The sequence below is a fragment of the Melozone crissalis genome, unplaced genomic scaffold (genome assembly GCF_028551555.1).
Source record: "Melozone crissalis strain CALT ecotype California unplaced genomic scaffold, PUWL_Pcris_2 ptg000012l_1, whole genome shotgun sequence".
NCBI classification, from domain to species: domain Eukaryota; kingdom Metazoa; phylum Chordata; class Aves; order Passeriformes; family Passerellidae; genus Melozone; species Melozone crissalis.
In genome coordinates this window covers 3,699,411-3,719,572 of record NW_026535790.1, presented here as the reverse complement: position 1 = coordinate 3,719,572, position 20,162 = coordinate 3,699,411, and the positions used below count along the sequence as shown (strand labels likewise).

Sequence of the window (20,162 nt, the reverse complement as noted above, 5' to 3'; positions counted from 1 at the left end):
GAAAATCTGAATGGTGTAAAGATAAAACACACCCTAATTATGTAGCAAGCCAAAACAGTTTTCATAGTGCTTTCATCTATTTAGTATTTTACATTCATAATTTAAAAGTGCCTACTAATGCATTTACCTGAGATGTGCTATGATCAATCAGGGAATAAAGCTGCTTATTCTCATTTGTACAGCTGAAACAATTTATTTTAAGGCAGGAGAATACAAAATTTGCAATATTTTTTATGAAAAAATATTATTTGACTAAAAAATCGAACCGTTCTAAAAGAAAATGTACAGCTAGAAGCCTTTCTCTGCTATTTGTTTACAGAGTAGGCTTCAAGTCACTGACCTGAAAACCCAACTAATTTTGACCTTAGATGAAAAAAAGTTTCTGAAGCTGAATGGAAAAGGAAGTCTATAGAGCAGCTCATGTACATGGTCAGCTTCTGTTGTTCTGTCTTTCAAAGGCCTCAGCTTCAAGGTCTGCTTAGTTACTCATTCATCCAATTTTGAATTATTAAACATGTTTTTGCTTTCCACAAATTTCCTCTAATCTACCCACCTCGTTTTCTTGTGAGAGCTGAGGGAAGAACTGAGCTTGGCATTTTGATGAGCTCCCATTGCCAGCTCAGGAGAGGCATGGATCAGCCCTACCCCAATTTCTGGAATCTAAAAACTCTACTAAAATACACACGGAAAGTCACAGGGACTTAAGAGATTGCTTTCTTCTTCCACAGGGGAAATCCCACAGAGACTCAAGGAGAAAAACTGAACAATTGCATTTGAGAACCAGAGCTGAAGCAGCAGAGGGTTATCCAGGATGGTTAATCAAAGCTTTTCTTCATTAGTAGTAGAGAAAAAAGGTGGAAAATGTAAAAATTGCCTGAAATGCTGCCACAGAAATTTTTCACCACTCTACTGGTGGTGGAAAAAAAACCAAAAACAAAACCAAAAGAAATCTTGATTTTTGACTACATGAGGAGATTTTCCAAGACAAAAGACATTTTTTTCCCTCTTATCCCACTGCTCCTCCCAGGTGCCAAAGAAATTGTAAACAAGACTAATAACAAGAGGGAAATCACTTCAGTGCAAAGTGGTGTTCTGGAGGAAAAGGACTTCTGGAGTTATTTCTTATTTCTTCCCCCAAGCAACAGCTTATTCTTACCTGGGCCATGATCTCCAGGGAAAACCATGACCGCAGCACTGATAAAACATCAGAACTAAGTGATTAAAACACCTCACACACATGTCTTATTCTCCAAGTAAAACAGAGAATGTTGGATAATGACCACAACAAGTAGAAGCAGACTTATCATTTTTTAAAAAAAAATCTTTCCATGCCATTCCCTGACAGTGCCACCATTAACCTGGGCACGTTGATATTTGTTTTTTTGAGCTGCCTGACCTTCACCCTGCCAGTGCCTTTGTCCACAGGCTGCCAGAGCCCCTGTGCCCCCAGAAACGCCCCCCAAAGTGCCACCAAACCCCAGCCCCTCTGTTCTGCACTGTGCACCAGCTGGCAGCCCTACAAGCTCACAAGGAATTTATTTCTCCCAAGAAGACAAACACCAGCAAATTGAATTACTGTGCTAACAGGAGCAAATAAAATTTATTTAGGAAAAGAACGCATAGTGAGATTATCTAATTAAAATTATTCAGACTTGCTTTGCAGTGCCAGTGTTTTGAAGAGGGATAGCAGGTAGTACAGTATCTAGTCCCTGTGAATTTATTAGTGTTGAGCTTTAACCCTACAACTGTCAGCTCTGATTGGAAAAATTATGTTCAAGGTTTTGTAGCAAGAAGTGATTAAGTGCATTTACAAAGTGAGGACATCCGTTCCCAAGCTGCCTAACATCAATTAAAGGAGGCCAAATTAAATCGATGTTCTAATTCTACAAAATTAATGGTAACTTTTTTTTAATAGATGTAACAACATTTCCCTGAGGTCCTGTAATAAATTCTTATCACAGCAACTCATGTAGAAAGTAAATGGTTACCTATCCATGAAAATGCCATGTTTCAAACCAGTTATGGGAATGATGACAATGAGGTTCCTAATGGTTCCAGTGTTCTTCCAGGCATTTTATAGTTCATTTAATGTTTGAGAGTTCTTTACTTTTGAATATGAAGAAAAAACATTCTCGTTTATTATGGAAGTATTAAAATTTTTTGCATTAGTTCATTTTAAATAGAGCATTCCTCTAAACTCATGGGATCAGGAGCTAATTAAGGTTACTTGTAATTACTTTTAATCAAAATGCAATCATATGTCTTCACTTTACGTCACTCTGTAAAAGGCAAGAGGAACTGTTTAATTTGTTTTGTTTTGGGGACTGGTTTGTTTGTTTTTGGTTTTAAGTGTTGGTGACATAAACCAAACACTTGAATTTTCCATATCACCATTCCTGCTCAGGAGACGAAGAGGCTGGAGATGTTTGAGATGCAATTTTTCACCCTAGCAGCTGAGGTGAAGGCACCTGCTCCTTGTGGCAGTGTGACACTGGCTGGGGGTGATAAGGAACTAGACACCCATCAATCTGGGAGAGGCAGCTGAATTAATGGCTCCTATGGCTTCTAAACTGTCACTTTGTCTCTCCCATAATGCTCTTATAATTATTAGAATTATTATTATTATTATATTATTATTATTAATTATTAGAAAAGACACATTTCACTACTCTCAATGGCTTCTTTAATTTAGCATTTAAAGCATTAAGTAAAGAGCCATAAACCAAAATTTCTGATAGTTACAGCCACATTCAGGAATATTTGTCACTGCCATTAAGTCTTCTCCTTCTGGAGGATCTCTCCTAAAACACTGTCCTGACCAGAACCATAATGGAGTGTATGATCTGTATTACAATAAATAAAGTATTTATCAAAAGCTTAACAAAAATAGGATTAAATTACTCTGCCTGTTTGGTTCAGCTTTCAATATATTTAAGTCTAGGCCTTAATCTGCTCCTAGGCTTCTCTTCTGAAAAGTACAACCAATATCCAATGGCATTCTCAAGTCCATGCAGGACAAACTAAAGTGATGAACACAGCTCAGCACTTGAACTCTGATTTTATCAATTCAGCACACTCTCAGTATTGATTTAAAATGCAGTTTTGTAACAGAGGTTTTGTAGTGATGCTTCAAAATTCATTAAACACCACAGATATTTCCTCCTAGAACATTATTCTGGTCTCCTGACAATTGGTGGCTTTACCAACATGTAATCATCTGTGTTTATCTGGAGATGCCCTTGTGTCATTTGTCAGAATAAATCATCTAGAGCTCAAACACGATGCTGTTTTCAATTTCATGTTTTCAGAAGTCCTGCTGAATGTGAAGAGCTGTTCAGCTGGGAGCTGCTTTGCCTCCCCAGAGAAGCTACAGCAAAAGGCATTCACTGAATCCAGAGCAGGAGAGAAATTCTTGTGTTATGTTTGAAGTGTAAGAATGTAAAGTCTGCATAAAAATGCAATAAAATTTAAAAGATTGAACTCTTTGAGCTTCTCTAGATGGTTTGGATCTACGCTGAATTCTTCAAATCCTACTCAGGACATTCACTATGTCCTTTGGGAACAAAGGGCACTGAGGAAGAAGGAAATGAGATACAGCAAGGAGAGCAATTTTCAGACCAACTGCTGGGAGTTACTCTGTTATAGAAACCCCGTGAAGATGATTCTGAAGACTTCAGCCTAGTCCCAAAATCATAAACTCCCAATCCAACAGACAATGTCCTTTAGTTAGAACGCTTTAGTAATTCAGCAAATAATTAATCATATGCAATAATTCATTATAAAGGGAAGAAACCACTTCCACACTACAAGTAATTGAAAACTCTTTATCAGACCAGTGTCACAGACATCTTTTATGAAAAATCCTTTCCTTAGGATTTTTCTACTTAGAAGCTGGGAGGCCTCAGGAACAAAATGTAAACAATGATTATCTGCTGCTGTGGAATGCAACAGGTGCATCTGGGATTGGTCTCATGTGCTTGTTTCTAATTAATGGCCAATCAAGCCTTTGTTATCATTCCTTCCTTTTCTATTCTTAGCTAGCCTTCTGATGGAATCCTTTCTTCTATTCTTTTAGTATAGTTTTAATGTAATATACATCATAAAATAATAAATCAGCCTTCTGAAACATGGAGTCAGATCCTCATCTCTTCCCTCATCCTGGGACCCCTGTGAGCACTGTCACAGACCAGAAACTGAAATCATGTTTCAGTGGCAGAGAAATGTGGAACTCCCAGGGAAAAAGGTGCCTTAACAAGCAGCTAAGCAGCCCAGGCTGCCTCTGTCATCTGCCATTTCCTAGGGTGGAAAATTCAGATCTCCCTTAAGCAAAGGGGGCTTCCCCTACAAGACATGGTTTAATTATGACCTCTGAGAACACTCAAGAAAAGGAAATATTTTGGCTATGCCTTGTTGATCTCTCAGCCAAGTTGTCGTGACTGGGGAGGAGAAAGGCTCTGTTTCACCCACTCAGCTCCACCTTTCCTCCAGCACTCCAGACTCCCTCCCAAGTTTGCTCCTCTATTTTCTCCCCTGCAGTGCTGGGCAGCAGTTTCTCTCTTTTTTCCCCCCCACAGCAGCTACACCAGTGCAGGTACTGCTGCTCACCTTCCCCAGCTATGCAAAGCAGGAGATGGAGAACAATGCTGATTTCCTCCTCCCCGTTACAGCAAAATGAACATTTCTCCAAGCAACCACAGCAGTTTTAAATCAAACCCTTCCTGGGTTTGTACAGAACACGTTTCCTAAACATGTTTGGCAGCTGTTAAACATGAATGGGAAAGCAAAATATTTTAGTACTTCAGTTAAAAGAATGAACCAAATACACACTGCCCCCAAACACCCCGTCATGATTCTGGATATTCGCCTTTGCAGGGAGTGCTGCTGCTAAGGAAATTGGTTTTTAAATGTATAATGGGAATAGGCAGCAGCACCCTTCCACAACTTCCTGGTGAAGTCCCAACCCAAAATGCTGGCTGGCTCACAATTGCTTTATCTGTGAACAGATATTACCTATGAACATCTATTGTTATAAACACATTATTTCCCCTAAACATAAACCCCTCATGCTCTCTAAGCGCTGCATCAATGTGTTTGCACTGATGGAAACATTTCCCTTTGTCCTGCCCTGGAGTTTATGGTTTGTTTGCTCCAAACTCCTCACATTCCATTCAGAAACATTTCCCAAAATATCTCTTTTGCTCATTTTGGGCACAATGTTAAGCAGCAGTACAGGTTTAATTAATAAGAAATCCAATTTTTCCTGCATTTTCACATACAAATTAAAGCTGTTGAACTAAATATCTGATGGAAAGACATCTGGTTTTCACCAGACACTGCAGTTCCCAGGCTGAGACCTTCTCCTATTTAAAAGTGACCTGTGGGGACTGATTATTAACAATTTAAACTCCTCTTTCTCTACCTCAGCTTCTGCCACCTCCTGCCTAAATTGAGCTCACGTTCACTGCTCCTCAAACCTGGCACAGTTCCATTAAGGCCCAGCTCCATTAAAGTTTATGAAGCTCTGCCAATTTCCCTGGCAGAGAATTTGGCCTGTGCTTTGTTTAAAGGTTATAAGCCTTGCCTGCAAATGCTACAATTCCATGTGGAATTCAGCTGCTCTTTAATTTTTACAGCTGCCCATGTCAGCCAAAAGGTCTTCAGACTCTCAGTGAAACTGAACAATGAAATTCTTAACCACCTTCCAGTATTCTTACAGGCTCTTAAGAAGGGAATTTTTATCACACTAATTTACATTGCAGTTATGAAATTTCATCTTTTACCCTTGCTGCTGTAAATTTTTGTTCCATATCAAGAGAAAAGGAAACTTTTTTTTCACCAATTATAGAAATAAAAGGCAGAAGTTTATTCATTCTACTTTTACTAACAGAATATACCAGTACAGGTTTTCAGTATAAGAACTGAATAACTACCTGTACTCAGGTAGTTATTAGTCAAAGGAACGAGAATAGTCCCCAAACAAATTTCACTAGGCCTGAGGATGGAAGAAAACCTTGGTAAGAATCAGGAAAAAGTTACTTTGAAATATCTGACTCCTTATTTTAAACAGCTAATGGTGAATATTAATGTACTTCCAGCTAAAACTTCATTTTGATGTTTTTCTGTAAGTACACTTTTGTTAACCATGTACTTCATAAACATGACAATTGTTGCCCATGATTTTTCCCAGCACACAGCCAAGGAACATATCCAATTTTAATGGGGAGAGCATGCAAAGGCCTTCTGAATGTTAGTCCTTGCAGAAGGAAGAGATTTATCTTCAAACAAAGATCTACTTAAATATGTTTGTGACAGCTGAGGAATTTATCTCCAATTCTTTTTGCCTCTGGTGTGCCACATTGCTTTTTTCCCCACAGCAGCATGCAGGAAGCAAACTAAGATGTCATATACATAATACAGAGATAAAAAATGACCCTATTTCCATGTCCATGTGATAAATGGAATGAAAGTTCAGTGAACACATATTTGCACATTAATTGAACTGCATGATTCTGTCCTGTTCAATCAAGTCACTACTCTGTGTACCAGAGGAAATTTTCCCCCCAGAACCATTAAACCAACCTTATTGCTTAAACACATACACACTTTTACCTATTTATCTTCCTGCCTAGCCAAGATAGAAGAAAAAAGTTACCTCTGCATATTCCCACGATTGAAAACACCTACACAGGAATTTATATATTACTACATCACATCACTGTGATGAGAATCTGAACTAAGTGTTGCTGCTCATGGTAATAATCAGAGAACAAAGGTATTTGATCAACTTTCTTCACCTATAAATATTTAGGAGACATTTGGGCTTTGAGAATATTAAGTTTTCCCTCAGAAATCAAGTTTTCTTTAGCTGATTTAATCATCAAGATCAATATGGCCCATCTAGAGCTGTGACAGTGTGATACTCCTGAAATCCACCACTGAGGACTGACAGAAGTGTGATTAATACAGCACTTTAAAACCTTCATCAAAACACATTCAGTTCTCCCACAGGCACTGAAAGCTCACAGCATTCAGCAGGAGGATGTGGAAGGGAAGTAAGAAACAGAATCAATAAACAAAGTGCACTTTCAAGTCAATACCAAGCCTTTAGTGAGACAAGCTTATATTCACTTTTGTCACCATCAAATTCTTGATGCACTTTACTGAAACACATTCTGGAGAAACAGGTCCATGAAATGTGTGTGTTTATAGCTACATCCATAGAAAAGGCATGCAGGGTGGCTCACAGCTGTCATTATTAAAACTCATTTTTTTCAAACAGCTCCTAGGAGCTCTGTCCACACAGATTTGGGTAGGGTTGGGGGTTGCTGATGGGGGTGCAATCTTTACATCCTTGGGGAGAATTCCAGCTTCAGGCTCAGTGGTTGGACCCAAACAGCCCCATCAGCCTGGGGAGCTCTGGGTGCAGCATTTCCCCTGCAGGAGCTCACTCTGCAGAGGGCAGTGACACCCAACACAACGCCAGCCTTGGGTTCACTCTGTTCATCAACAGCCTTGGAGCACCACCAAAGGGACTGGGCAGCCTTTGGGTGACAGAAGGACGAAGAGAAGCTTCACAAAGGAGACCTCAAAAGAAAGACAGAGCATCAAAAAAACCAACCAAACAAAAAAAAATATCACAAAAACAAAACCAAAACAAATAAGGAAAAAAAAAAGGAAAAAAACACGGGAAAAAATAAAAAAACCAAACTAACAAAAAAACCCAACCAAAACAAAACTAAGCAACCAAACCCCCCCAGACCTCAAGCCCAGTTAAAAGACTGTTTGCAGAGAGTTTATTGGGGAAGGTTGTGCAACTTTGAATGAAGCAAATGGAGGTAAATAAATTAGTCCATGGACCATTTTTTCATACATATATTAAAAAAATATCCCAAGTCTAAAGCCCCTGTAGGCAACAGAGTCTCAGCTACCAGAGGCACACATAATAACCTGCATGGTATAAAGCCATAAAGATTTCAGTCAACAAATATTCTGCCCTTTTTCTGTGATCCCTCTCCTAGGAGCACCAATTACACATCTGGGCCCTCTTCAGTCTGTGCTGGGACACCTCAAAAAGCTCCTTTTGAAAAGCCTACACAACCCAAGCTTTTGTCACTCGACCTGAGATAGTTTATAGTTTAAAGAGTTTATAGTTTAAAGATAATTTATGTGTCCAAGTCCTTGCCAAACTGGATGACAATTAAAGTCTAGTACTTATTTAAAGAAATACAAAATGAAGGCTCAAGTTCCAATCATATATATATATTATAAATGCTCTATTTAATAATATATAGGCACAGTAAATTAGACAACTGGTTGTGTTTAAACTGATGAATTGCACAATCAAGTCTATCTGGGGGTTTGTGAAAGTTTGTCATTTCCATTCATTATCTATTGTTGAACTACTTGCTTTCCAGTGGTAGAAGCTTCTGCTTCCATGAGTAAAGTAGTCCCCAAACCATAAATTATATCCTACAGTTTTGACATCATTTATTTTCATACCATTATACATGCCAACCTTTTGACTACTCAAGATCAAAAGAGTTGCTCTCCAGGCTCATATTTCACTATAGCTCTCATATTTTATGCAGCAAATTAGGTTTTACAGTAGCAGCTACAGCAGGACTGCCTCTCACACTGCACAGCTTAAAATTACAGCGCAGGATTTCAGAGGGAAGGAGCACAATCCTAGAAATTCATGCTCAAGTTAAAAATGGATGAAAACGTGGTATAATTCTTCTCCATCCATTTTGCGTAGTCTTTTTACATCTCTATGTAGCTAATGTAGTTATACCTCAAAATTTTAGAAGGAAGTCAGGATTTGGCCTTTGGTAATAAAAGTTGGAGGGCAATCCATCAGATCCTGATGCAGGCAGGTATTTGGTGTGTTCAGGGGGGGCTGCACCCCAGGCACAAGCCAGGGTCACCCTCCAGGCACACAGTGCCATGAATTTCCTTCCTGCCACGTTTGCAGCGTCCATATTAACTTGTCAGGATAATTGCTCCAGCTGGGAGCTCCCATCACTGCCAATCAAGGCTTTATTGGGGATCTGAAGACACAGAAGGTGCTCAGCAGGATTTATAAGGGACACTGAGTTACCCAGAGACACCTTTCACTGGGAGCTCAGACCCTTAATCAGCTTGCATGATTGAAAAATACTTTTTAGTGGAAATAACTGAAGGCACTACATCAAAAATCCCAGCTTCTGCACAGTTACAACTGTTCAGTTCTAAAAGCTTAAAAATTAAAAATACTTTTCATTTATAAGTCTTGATTTTGCACTTGAAATTATAAATATTCTTAGATGTATTATGCAGAATTATGGCACCATTGCAGTTATCTTTTTGAGAAAAAGATACCTATTTATATATATATTTCTATACTATATATAATATATATTTATATATATATATATAAACTGGTACCTATTTATGTGTGTGTGTGTATATATATATATATATATATATATAGGTACCAGTATATATATATATTTATATACTGGTACCTATTTATACACAATTTGTGGCAGCTTGATTTAGCCAAATCTAAAGTGATTTCAACAGACCTAGCAAAAATGACAATCTTACTGCAATAATTATCCTTTTGATAAATTCTGAAGTCCCAGTACAAACTACAGAGATTTGAAACACCTCAAAATACTCAAAATTATGACGACAAGGAAAGCTTTATGCTATACTCCTATAGATATGCAGTTTTCTTTAAAAGCAAGTATTTTCTTGCCAAGGATCCTAAAGACAGGAACTTTAAGAAATACTAATAGCCAATCCTTTATTAGTCATCATGATTGATCACTCCATGCCTCAACCCACTTGGAGGGAAGAGGGAATACAGAGCTGGGTGAGATTAACAATGCACAGCTTCAAGCATTGTTGTGGCTGATGCAAAGTATTGATGCACCAGAACGGGGAGAAGCTGTAATCCACTCACTCATCCTGAAAAACAACCTGAAAATAGAAATGGAAATGTCTCCTGTCCTGAGCACACACATCCCCTGCAGTGATGGCACACGAGGTCCTTGCATGTTAAGTGTGCTGGGGAGAATAAAGTAGGGCAGGGAGGGGAGGGAGCTGAGTGACATGTTTTTATCTGCTGTGGGGTTTTAATACAGCACCTGCAATTTACCCTGACAGCATCCAGCCAAGCATCCATCTCTCCCCAGATAAAGTTCCCACTGATATCATAGTTTTCCCATAGAAATCAATCAGACAGCCAACAGGATTTAAAAATTCCTCATGAGCTAGCAGAAAGAATTATAAGTCTAGGAGGAACAGAGCACACTGCAGAGCATCAAAGCAGCCACCGCAGGACAATATTGGTAGAGGCATATTTCCTGACCAGGCTATCTGTTTACACACACACACACCTCACTGACTCCTTTTCCAAAGGAATGAGTTCATCTTGGCACCAGGAGCAGGCAGCAGAAGTGGGTATGGTCCTGCTGGCAGTGAGAGCCCAGCTCTGCTGCTGCCTCACCACGAGATTCCTTCGTTTCTCCTGTTCTGCATCATCTCCAGAGTGTGTCAGACACTGGGCAGAGTGTGCAGCACAGCCTGGTGGGCTGGGGGCCCCCAGGAGCAGTGCAAGGCAAGCAGACCATAATATCAGCCAGCACAAACCCTTCACAGAATCACAGAATGAGTTGGGTTGGATCATCAAATCCAACCCAGCCCAACGCCTCAACTAAACCCTGGCACCCAGTGCCACATCCAGGCTTTGTTAAACACACCCAGAGATGGTGACTCCACCACCTCCCTGGGCAGAATATTCCAGAACTTTATCATCCTTTCTGCAAAAAATTTCTTCCTAATATCCAACCTATGTTAATCAACCTGCAACCCTTGGCACAGCTTGAGGCTGCGTCCTCTGGTTCTGTCAGTGCTGCCTGGAGAAAGAGCCCAGCCCCAGCTGAGCACAGCCACCTTTCAGGAGCTGCAGAGAGGGATAAGGTCACCCCTGAGTCTCCTTTTCTCCAGGCTGAGCACCCCCAGCTCCCTCACACCACCCCGTGGTGGCTTTCAGGCCGTATCTGCCATGGACACCTTGCACGTTCATCACATCACTCACACAAACACATTTCCTGCCCACAGACGGGGTTTTCATACACATTTTACAAATCAAAAACAATGAAATTGCCTGTCCTGCCAGAGGATTCTCCTCTGGAGAATCCCAGCGGGCAGCAGAGGGTGGAAGAAGGGAATCCATGTGCTGCCCTTTTCTGAGCACGCTGCTCCCCAGCCTGACCCATTCCTGCCACATCAGGGACGTGGGGGGCTTAACAGTGACATTCCCTGGTCATCAAGGACCTGCTGGATCACTGGATAAATCAGCCACACTTTTGTTATCATTAGAGCCATATTCTCCTTATTATTCTGAGGTTTCCTGTAAACTGTGATTTAATAACCTCCTTGGGCTTTGAGCTGATTTTGATTCCATTTTATTGAGACATATTGGCACACTTTTCTTTATGAGAGTAAAAAATAGGCTGCCTTGACATCCCTCCCATTAAAGCAGGCAGAGAGTTAACACACAGTTATGCTGAACTTGTATTTCAATCAGGCATGACCTCTCACTTCTCACAAGAAGGCCTTGAACTTCACTGTATCATTTATTCAAATATTGCAGAGGAAAAGAGGAATCACAACAAGCTTTCTCTGTTCTATTTCGGTAACACCATTTGTTTCAGAAAAAAGGAAAAGAAATTATGCTTTGCCTAACATAAAGATCATTTATTCTCACTGCTAATTAGAAGGAAGAACACTCTGGAAAGTCAAATAGTTTGCTGAATGAGACATCTTTTCATGGGGAAAAATGTACATACAAAAACAATAAAAGGACTAGATGCCATGTACCTGTAATAGATAAAGTCAGCAGAATGGAAAAAAGGTATTCCTCAAATTACATGAAAATTTATTTTATTGTGTGTTATGGGAATTGCTACAGTGTACAGCTGTATTTGAGACTGATCTCAGGCCCATTTTGTAATTGTATTGACAGAAACTGCTAATCTGGGTTTGAACAAGAATAAAAAAATTCTGAGTTTGAACAGGAAACCAGGGTAAGCTGTGATAAAATCTTTGTGTTTGACTACCTATGCATAAGTTATTCCTTTTTAAGATGCCTCCAGCTTGCATATTTACAAGACTATGACCCTAACAGACACACTGTGGGCAGATTTGGCAATTATTTTTGGAAGGTTTTGCTGCCTACAGCTTTGACTCTGTCACTATTTGTTGTCCCTTTGTGTTAAATGATGGAAGGAAGGTCCTGGGATCACTTGACAGCTTCCTCTAGATGTTCTCATCTCTGTGGTGCTATGTGGCAACCAACATTTAGAAAAAGCCCAGCTGGGTTTGTATCTTCCTAAAACATTCAGTGGCTGCACAAACACGCTAAGTTCTCATCCAGACTTCATACAAAATTTAGTAAGGGAACACAGCAGTGTCACCTAAGAACAAAGAAAAAGGAATAAACAAATTTCAAGACTACTCAGATCAACAGCTCAAGAGCAGAGTAGAGGCTCTGATAAAAGATTTTAGAAAACAAACCTAAGTGCTTTTTTTATTCAAAAGCAGAGCAGAGACCTTCCACACAAGTACTCCAGCAGCCAACAACAGAGGAGCTCCAATGAGACAAGACCTGGCACAAAGGTAAGCCAGAACAAGGGGATCTGGGGCTGTACCTTTCTCAGAACTGTTCGTGAAGACACAAAGGTAAAGCAAAATCAAATCAAATCAAATCAGGCAAAACTCAGGGCCACTGTTCTCACAGCTGAGGAAATGTCCTGTGTGTCCTGTCACCCCCACAGTTATGTAAGGACTCAAAGCCCACCAGAACTGTAGTGCTGTGCCCGTGTGGCTTTCAGGAAGAAATTTTGGGAAGCTTGCCATTATGTCAAAAAAATCAATCAACCTGTTCTGCATGTCTGCTATCTTTTTATTTGCTATTTTATGTGAGTTACTCCACTCAACTCAGACTATTTTCCAGCAATATTAATGCCCTCATTAAGGAAAATATTTAATTACCCTCTACTTCCAATTAGGATTTGCCCTGTATTGGGGAACTTTGGCAATCCTTTCCTGGGAGAAACAGCACCGAACCATAACCTCTCACACACAGATCTGTGCCTACACAGTCAGCAGCCCCACAGGCTGGGGCACAAACCTCAGCTGGTGAGTTCTTTAAAAACAACCAAATGTGTTAACTTGAGGTTTTGGAATCAATAGAGTTCAAACAAACAAAGCAATTCAACTGGCAATGCAGAAATTTACAATATTCCCAGAATTTTACACACACAAGAGAAAAACCTACATGAGAACATTTGACAAATAAATAAGAAAACAGACTGTATAGAAGGCAGCAGAGTCAATAGCAGTACCCACACAGTGACAAATCTCAGTCCCCAAAATCCCATTACAAAACAAGAAACTGAAAATGACTATTAGCAGGCTCTTGATAGAGCAGCACCAAACATTTGAGCAGTGCAACAGTGAAAAAACAGATACAAATCCTACTGCTGAAACTCCCTGAGACAAGCCAAGTATGCAATTGAATCAGACCAGCTAAATTGAACACTGATATTACAGTCTCAATCTAAATAAAAATGAATGATCTCATTCTTTTGCAGTATGCAAGTGAACTCATGTTCTTTGAAGTAACCAGCACAGTTTATCTATTCTCTTTAATAATGCAATTTAATTTACCAAAGGTTCATATTAAAAATTTATCCAGCAGTTAGAGTCACCTACACATTTTGTCACAGTTAAACATTGGCTTTGGAGCACACCACAAATTCCCTACTGTGAGTCTGAGAAGGGTTTCACAAGGAACACTCTGAGCTTCCAACCGATGTTACAAATAAATGACTCAGGCACTCTGCACCAAATTAAAATATCTGCCAGTCATTACAAGTGCAGCGGCTTGTTCAGGGGAGGAAAATGCATTTGAGCACCTTTGCGCTCACAAAGGACTGCCACTTCTCTTTAGCAGTCAGTTACTCCAAACATACTCCAATAATCGGGACATTTTCACCTCTAAGAACACCTCCAGACCATTCAGAAACACTCACACATCAAGAGGGAAGCTGACAAAATAAACGAGAGTCCAAAACGATCGAGCCAACCTGCAGCAATGTCAAGCACCTAACACACAACACTGCTGATGACACTCCAGAATTCAGTGAGAGCTCAGCACAAAACCCAGCTGCTCTTCCATGCTCCAGCAGCTCATGGTACAAGAAGAGCGAGCAAAGCAGCTCATGTGGAGATGGACAGAACATGTGCCAAGCCCTGAACCACCTCTGCAGCAGGTAGAAGCCTGCTTGGCTGAGGAGCCAAAATAAACCATCCAAAATGAGCCATCCCATCCATCCCCTTTGGTCACATCCCCTCACTAAAAGCTCTTTCTACTCATAGAGTTTCACCCCACTTATATCAAAGGGGAAAAAGGGAAGGGCACAGGGCAAGGTCAGCTTGCACCTTCTGGGGGTGGGAAATAAAGCAAACACTGAACAAACCTCTGAATTGTGTGGTTTGGATGCCATGGAAACCTTCAGAAAGACATGCACAATGGCAAAACTTTCCTGGAAGGGCTTTATGAGCTTAAATATTGTTACACCGTGACCAGATTTCCAAAGATTGGCTCATTAAGCATTAGGAGCAGCACAAATGCCATCCTGAAGTAACTTAAACTTTCACCCCAAGATTGTAAGCAAGCTGGCCCCTCTATCAGAAGCACTGAGAGCTATTTAATATTCCACCAGTATGAGACAGAATTTCCTACCTCAGCTTTGCTGGCATCCAGCGATGTCAAAACCTGAAAATTACAGGAAAAATGCATTAGTATTGATCCAACAAAACAGGAGTGGGATTAATTGGCTTTTGAGGTAACTGACATCAATTGGTTCTGATGGCTTGAGGGAACAGAACTGAAGAGAACTGTCTTTCACACTGAGATATTCACCTCTCACGCACATCAGAAGGCAAAACCAGGCATAAATTAAAACAGCAAAATTCAGGAATATTGGGTAAAAATCCAGGAAATACACCAAGAGAGAACTGGGAATATATGTTTCTATTTTTACTAATTTTTAGTTTGTTGATGACAAGCATAATGCACCCGTAAGCTTTCCAAGCCAGACACAATTCCCAGAATATTCTTTGAAAAGAGTTCAGTTCCATAGTGGTAGAAGCAACACACTGAAGGCCTGAAGTTCCATGTGGAGTGGTATAAATTTGAAATTTGGCCAGATCCCTCTCACTAGGGACAGTCTGCTGGGCTGAATTCCAGCAGCCAAAGCACAAACATCACTGAGTTCTCTGCCACCCAAGGGGTACACTGAGCTCAGCTCAGGTCACTGCCCAACACCAGGGAGCTACAAAGTCAACTGCTGTGAAATACTGCACAAAATCCACTGCTGGCAATAGAGAGAAATTCATCACTTATAGCAACTTAAAACAATTTATCATTTAAAGCAACTGAAACATTTTAAGACGCTTACACACTGCCATAGGTCAAACAACAGACACGAAGTTAATAAGCTCATATTAGACTCTGAGGGCTGTTTAACCACGTTGAGAGACAAAAATCTTTGTTAGAACTTTATGTCCCAATACTGTCACCACTGTACTAGGTTGAAAAGCCCTTAATAGTCTCCTCACAAATTCCAGACTGACACCCAGCTATAAGTCTGTCTCCAGGAGAATAGATCTTCCTTTATATTGGTGCTAATCATCCCTTCCAAAGGACATCCCCAGCTCTCCCAGGAGCAGGAGGAGTGCCCAGCCAGGGCCCTGCTGAGGGAAGGTGGAGCAGAGCTCAGATTTTATTGAGCACAGCTCAGCCTGCACAGCAAAGGAGACAATTTGTGTGCAGAGCTGCTGTTCAATGGAAGACATCTGTGGATTCATCAAAAACTTATTCCAGAGGAATTTAGGAATGGAAATGAACTCCTGTCACATCACCACACGGCACCTGCAATCACAAACAGTTATTTAATTTAACCTGATTCAAACCCAGGTTCAGCTCTATTTGAAATGTGTATCTTTGTCACTAATGGGATTTTTGAAGCTGTTCAAGAATTTCTCTCACACAAGCAGAACTGACCTTATTTAAATTCTATTTATTTACAAACAACCTATCTCCTTTCTGTTGTTGTTGTTCCTCTTCATCAATATTTTTGGTGTTAGCAGTTATTTTTCCTTTCCAAAATAAACCATACAAAAAAGCATCCAATCCATTCCCTTAGATCATTCTGGTAGCATCCCCTCACAAAAAGGTTTTTCTACTGATATACTCATAGAGTTACACTCCACTTATATCAATTTAATTACATCTTTCTTGGAGGCAAATGACTAAAAGCCTATATTGTAGAGGATATACCAAAAACCTGTCTTAAACCAGCAGAATTTGGAGTGGAGCTTCCTGAAGCTGCCATAAATCCTGCTCTAAACCCCCAGTCAAAAGTGCCCATCTTCTCCCTCTGTCAGCTTTGCAAGAAATGTGAATAAAACTGAACAACGTGACTACTCCAGGACTCACTAATGCCTTGCAAGGCAATTACTCTTCTGTTTTAATAATTCACCTTACGTGTCCAAAGACTGTATTTCTCTTTTATATTTTTGTGCCTTCCTGGTGCTTTACAGTCACCCAGTGGTCAGCTGGACCACTGGCCATGTTATGTCCCTATCTTTCTTCTCCAAGTTATTGTCTGATAAATCCCTGCTCAGCAGCTGAATTCCAGTTAGTTCTTAGAAGCATGACCTTTTCCTGGGTATTACTAACATTAATTCACTTTTATTTCAGTCTGCAAGCCCATCCATCTCTTCCTGGATAACACACTCTGTGTTAGCAATTCCTCCCAGCTTTACATTTTTATCAAATTCCATTAGCACATTCTTAGGCCGAGCATACTAATGAAAAATTATCAAACAAAAAGACAAATAACACAGTGACACTGCGAAGAGAGGAGCTTTCTGTGGACCTGGTTCAGCAGGTCAGGGTGGCAGGCTGTCACAGCAGAGTTTTCCTGCTGAAATCTGCAGCAGCACAGCTGAGAGAACATCTGCACCCAGGCTGGACACAGGGGCACAAACAGACCCTGAGTTATTCCGGGAACTCTGCAGAATGATCCTCACACCACAGGGATTGTGATCTTTGATAGTGCACTCACCACTACACCAACAGAGACAGAGATGGAGTGTTTCTACCTAAAATAATGGCATTCCTCAAGCTAATGTTGAATTAATAAACAGTGAAACACATTCATTTAATATTATGGGTCAAATAACACTCATTAAATTAATGGGCTGACTATTGTTAGTCTGTGAAGACCTGACAATTATCTAAAAATTTTAACAGTGATTTTTATTTATGTGTCTTAACGCAGTGAATTATCATTCTATCTGTATGACTGATTTCTTCCTCCCCCTCACTCCTACACCCCTGTTCCTGAAACTTGTAATTTCTAGCCCAGTAGCTGCATCCCCTGTCACCTTTGAGGAGCAGTGAATGAAGACATGGGAGCAGTGTAATGGGGGTGATAAAGAGCTGCAGTTCCAAGCCAGCCTTTGCTGAGGCTTTTGAGGAAGTGTCTGTGTGTCACAGTGTGATCACTCAATTAAATCCTCTGAGAAGGCACTGCCAGCTCTTCAGCTCCTTAGGCAGAGCTAAGATCTGCAGCCAGGCCACCAGAGACACAAAAACAATTTATTCACCCCCACCCCAGGCCAGAAGCACCTGGAGTGATGTGTCCATGATAAGGTAATTATTGCAGAAGGTGGGAGGGGGCAGAGAGGAGAGCTGGGCTGCAGACAAGGTGTGGCACCATCAGCTCACCTCATTCCCCTTTACAGATCCCTTTCTGCAATAATCCACTGCTCTGCCCCAGGATTCCTATGAGGGATCAGCATTTTCCCTCTCCTGCTGCCCCCCCTACGACATTTGATGCCCTTGGTGAAATCACAGCAATTTCACCAAGGTGTGGCATCATCAGCTCACCTCATTTCCCTTTACAGATCCCCTTCCACAATAATCCACTGCTCTGCCCTGTGATTCCTGTGAGGAATCACCATTTTCTCTCTCCTGCTGCTCTCCCCATGACATTTGATGCCCCGGTTGAGACCACAGCAATCTCACCAGGAGGAATTATGGCTCAGGTGAGGGATCCTTGTCTCTCTCACCATAATCCCTCTGTGACATAACAAAACCATGGGTTTATGTCACTTTTCCAAGCAAGATGCAATTTATTCTTCCTGTGCTACAAGCTAGACGTGACACAGAAAACACCTTTAAAAATGGCTTTTTTGCTATTCCTGCAGCTTGTACTCAATGCAGATCTTCCCATTCTACATGAAGAATCCTGCAAATACTGACAAAAACATAGACATGGTGATGACACTGCAAAAAGAGTCTTTTAAACTATGTTTACTGCTTTTAGCATATAGAGAGGTCTTATCTTGAGGTGCATGCATAGTTCCTTTCTCCAGAATGAGCAGAGGACAATATTTGCCATTCTAAACCAGGAAGCAAATGGCTGCTGTTTGTTACATATCCCAAGACAACACCTTACCAAAAAGAAATAAAGGAAACTGTCTTAAATTAAGTCAGCTCCTCAAACACGAGACTGGACAGCTCATTTAGTATCAATTTTGTATTAAAAGTACAAGAAATTCCATGTATCAAAGCTCAAAAGAAAAAAAAAAAAAGCAGGAAAAAACTGTAAGGAAGATATTCTAAACCAGGATTCTCATCTATCCTGTGCCTGAAGATGAGTGATAATTTCACTGAACAGTCCCATCTCACCCACCACAGTGTGAAGCCCTTTTGCTATTCCTATTTTTTCTAAAAAAGACATTTCCTCAATTTCACCCTTGTCCAGGATCCCTGCTCCAGCAGAACCACAGCTCTGACTCCATGATGTGACCTCACTGCTCCACTGTGATAAACAACAGCAGGGCAACAGGAGAAAGAAAAAAGATAAAACCAAACCAACCAACAAGCCTTCAGGAATATTGCAATGTATTGCCATTCTATTGCAGGGGTTCCACACTGTTGTCTCCTTATCACAACAGTTCCACACCTTCTTGGTGTTTCTCACAGACAGCTCCTCAGAGCACTGACTCCTCTTCCCAAAGCAGCCACTGACCCCAGTTCCCTTCTCACCCAGCCACCCCACTCTTTTATAGCATCTGCTTCTCATTGCTTACAGCTGTGGCCTGTTAAAGTCAGGCCTGTTCCTGATCTTTGATAATTGGCCCAGCTGCAACTCCTTAGGGGTGAGATTACTTTCTACACTACCTTTATTTTCTTATATTCTATCCCCCTACAGCAATGTACTGTCTGGCACTTTTAGTGTTGACAAAATTAGAAAAATAAGCCAAACCATATTGCAATATTTCACTTCCTAAAGCACAGTGACTTGGAAACATGGAATTCTAATGCACCTTGCCAAATTTAGTGAAGTAATCATGATAAATATAGCTATAAATCTAAATTGTTCTTTAAATGTATTTAAGTCTCTCTATCAAAAACAGAAAAATATGCATGCAAGAGAGATCACCTTCTTGCTAAAGCAGTTCTTGCCAATTCATCAGTTTTCATTCACCCCCTTCTTGATTTCTAAAAGCAATTGTGCAAAGTGAAACAAAATGAACATTTACATCCCCACTCCCATCTAAGCCTACCAAGAAGCCCCAGATGACCCTGTATAAACCTAATCCTTAATGGTCACCAAAGCTCCTGAGTGTCAGGAAGGTGGGACTTGACCCAAAAATGTTAACTCATCAAGGCTGGGCTTTTCCATTTGTGTTCTTACCCTTGTTCTGACTAATGCTCAAATGAAGTTCTAAACTAAAACTATTTTTCTTGATTAACACCTTGGATATTTTTTTAAAACTGTCTGTGAAGGATTTAAGAGGTTTATTTATAGCAACTCCTCTCTTCACAATACAAAGATAACCAAGCTGAGAGTCTCCAGAAAAGAAAACACTCAGATGGATTTTTGTCTGGGACATGAAAGTGACCACCTACATTTTTAAATACAAGATTTAATTTTTTTAAAGCAAAGTCCTGGGCCCCACGGAAGCTGTGAAGGTAAAATGCTGCCCTTCAGCACTTGCTCCTGAGAGCACGAGTGAGAAATTCCAGG

At 40.5% G+C, this 20,162-nt stretch overlaps 1 protein-coding gene across 2 annotated transcripts in view; it reads right to left on the bottom strand.

Moving 5' to 3' along the window:
* RBFOX1 (RNA binding fox-1 homolog 1) overlaps positions 1–20,162 on the bottom strand; it is a 1,176,073-nt gene that overhangs the window by 876,209 nt on the left and 279,702 nt on the right. For both annotated transcript variants that reach the window (XM_054271085.1, XM_054271089.1), the window contains exon 3: positions 14,798–14,830. In XM_054271085.1, the coding sequence (XP_054127060.1) occupies positions 14,798–14,830 (33 nt within the window). The remainder of the gene's footprint in view (positions 1–14,797; positions 14,831–20,162) is intronic.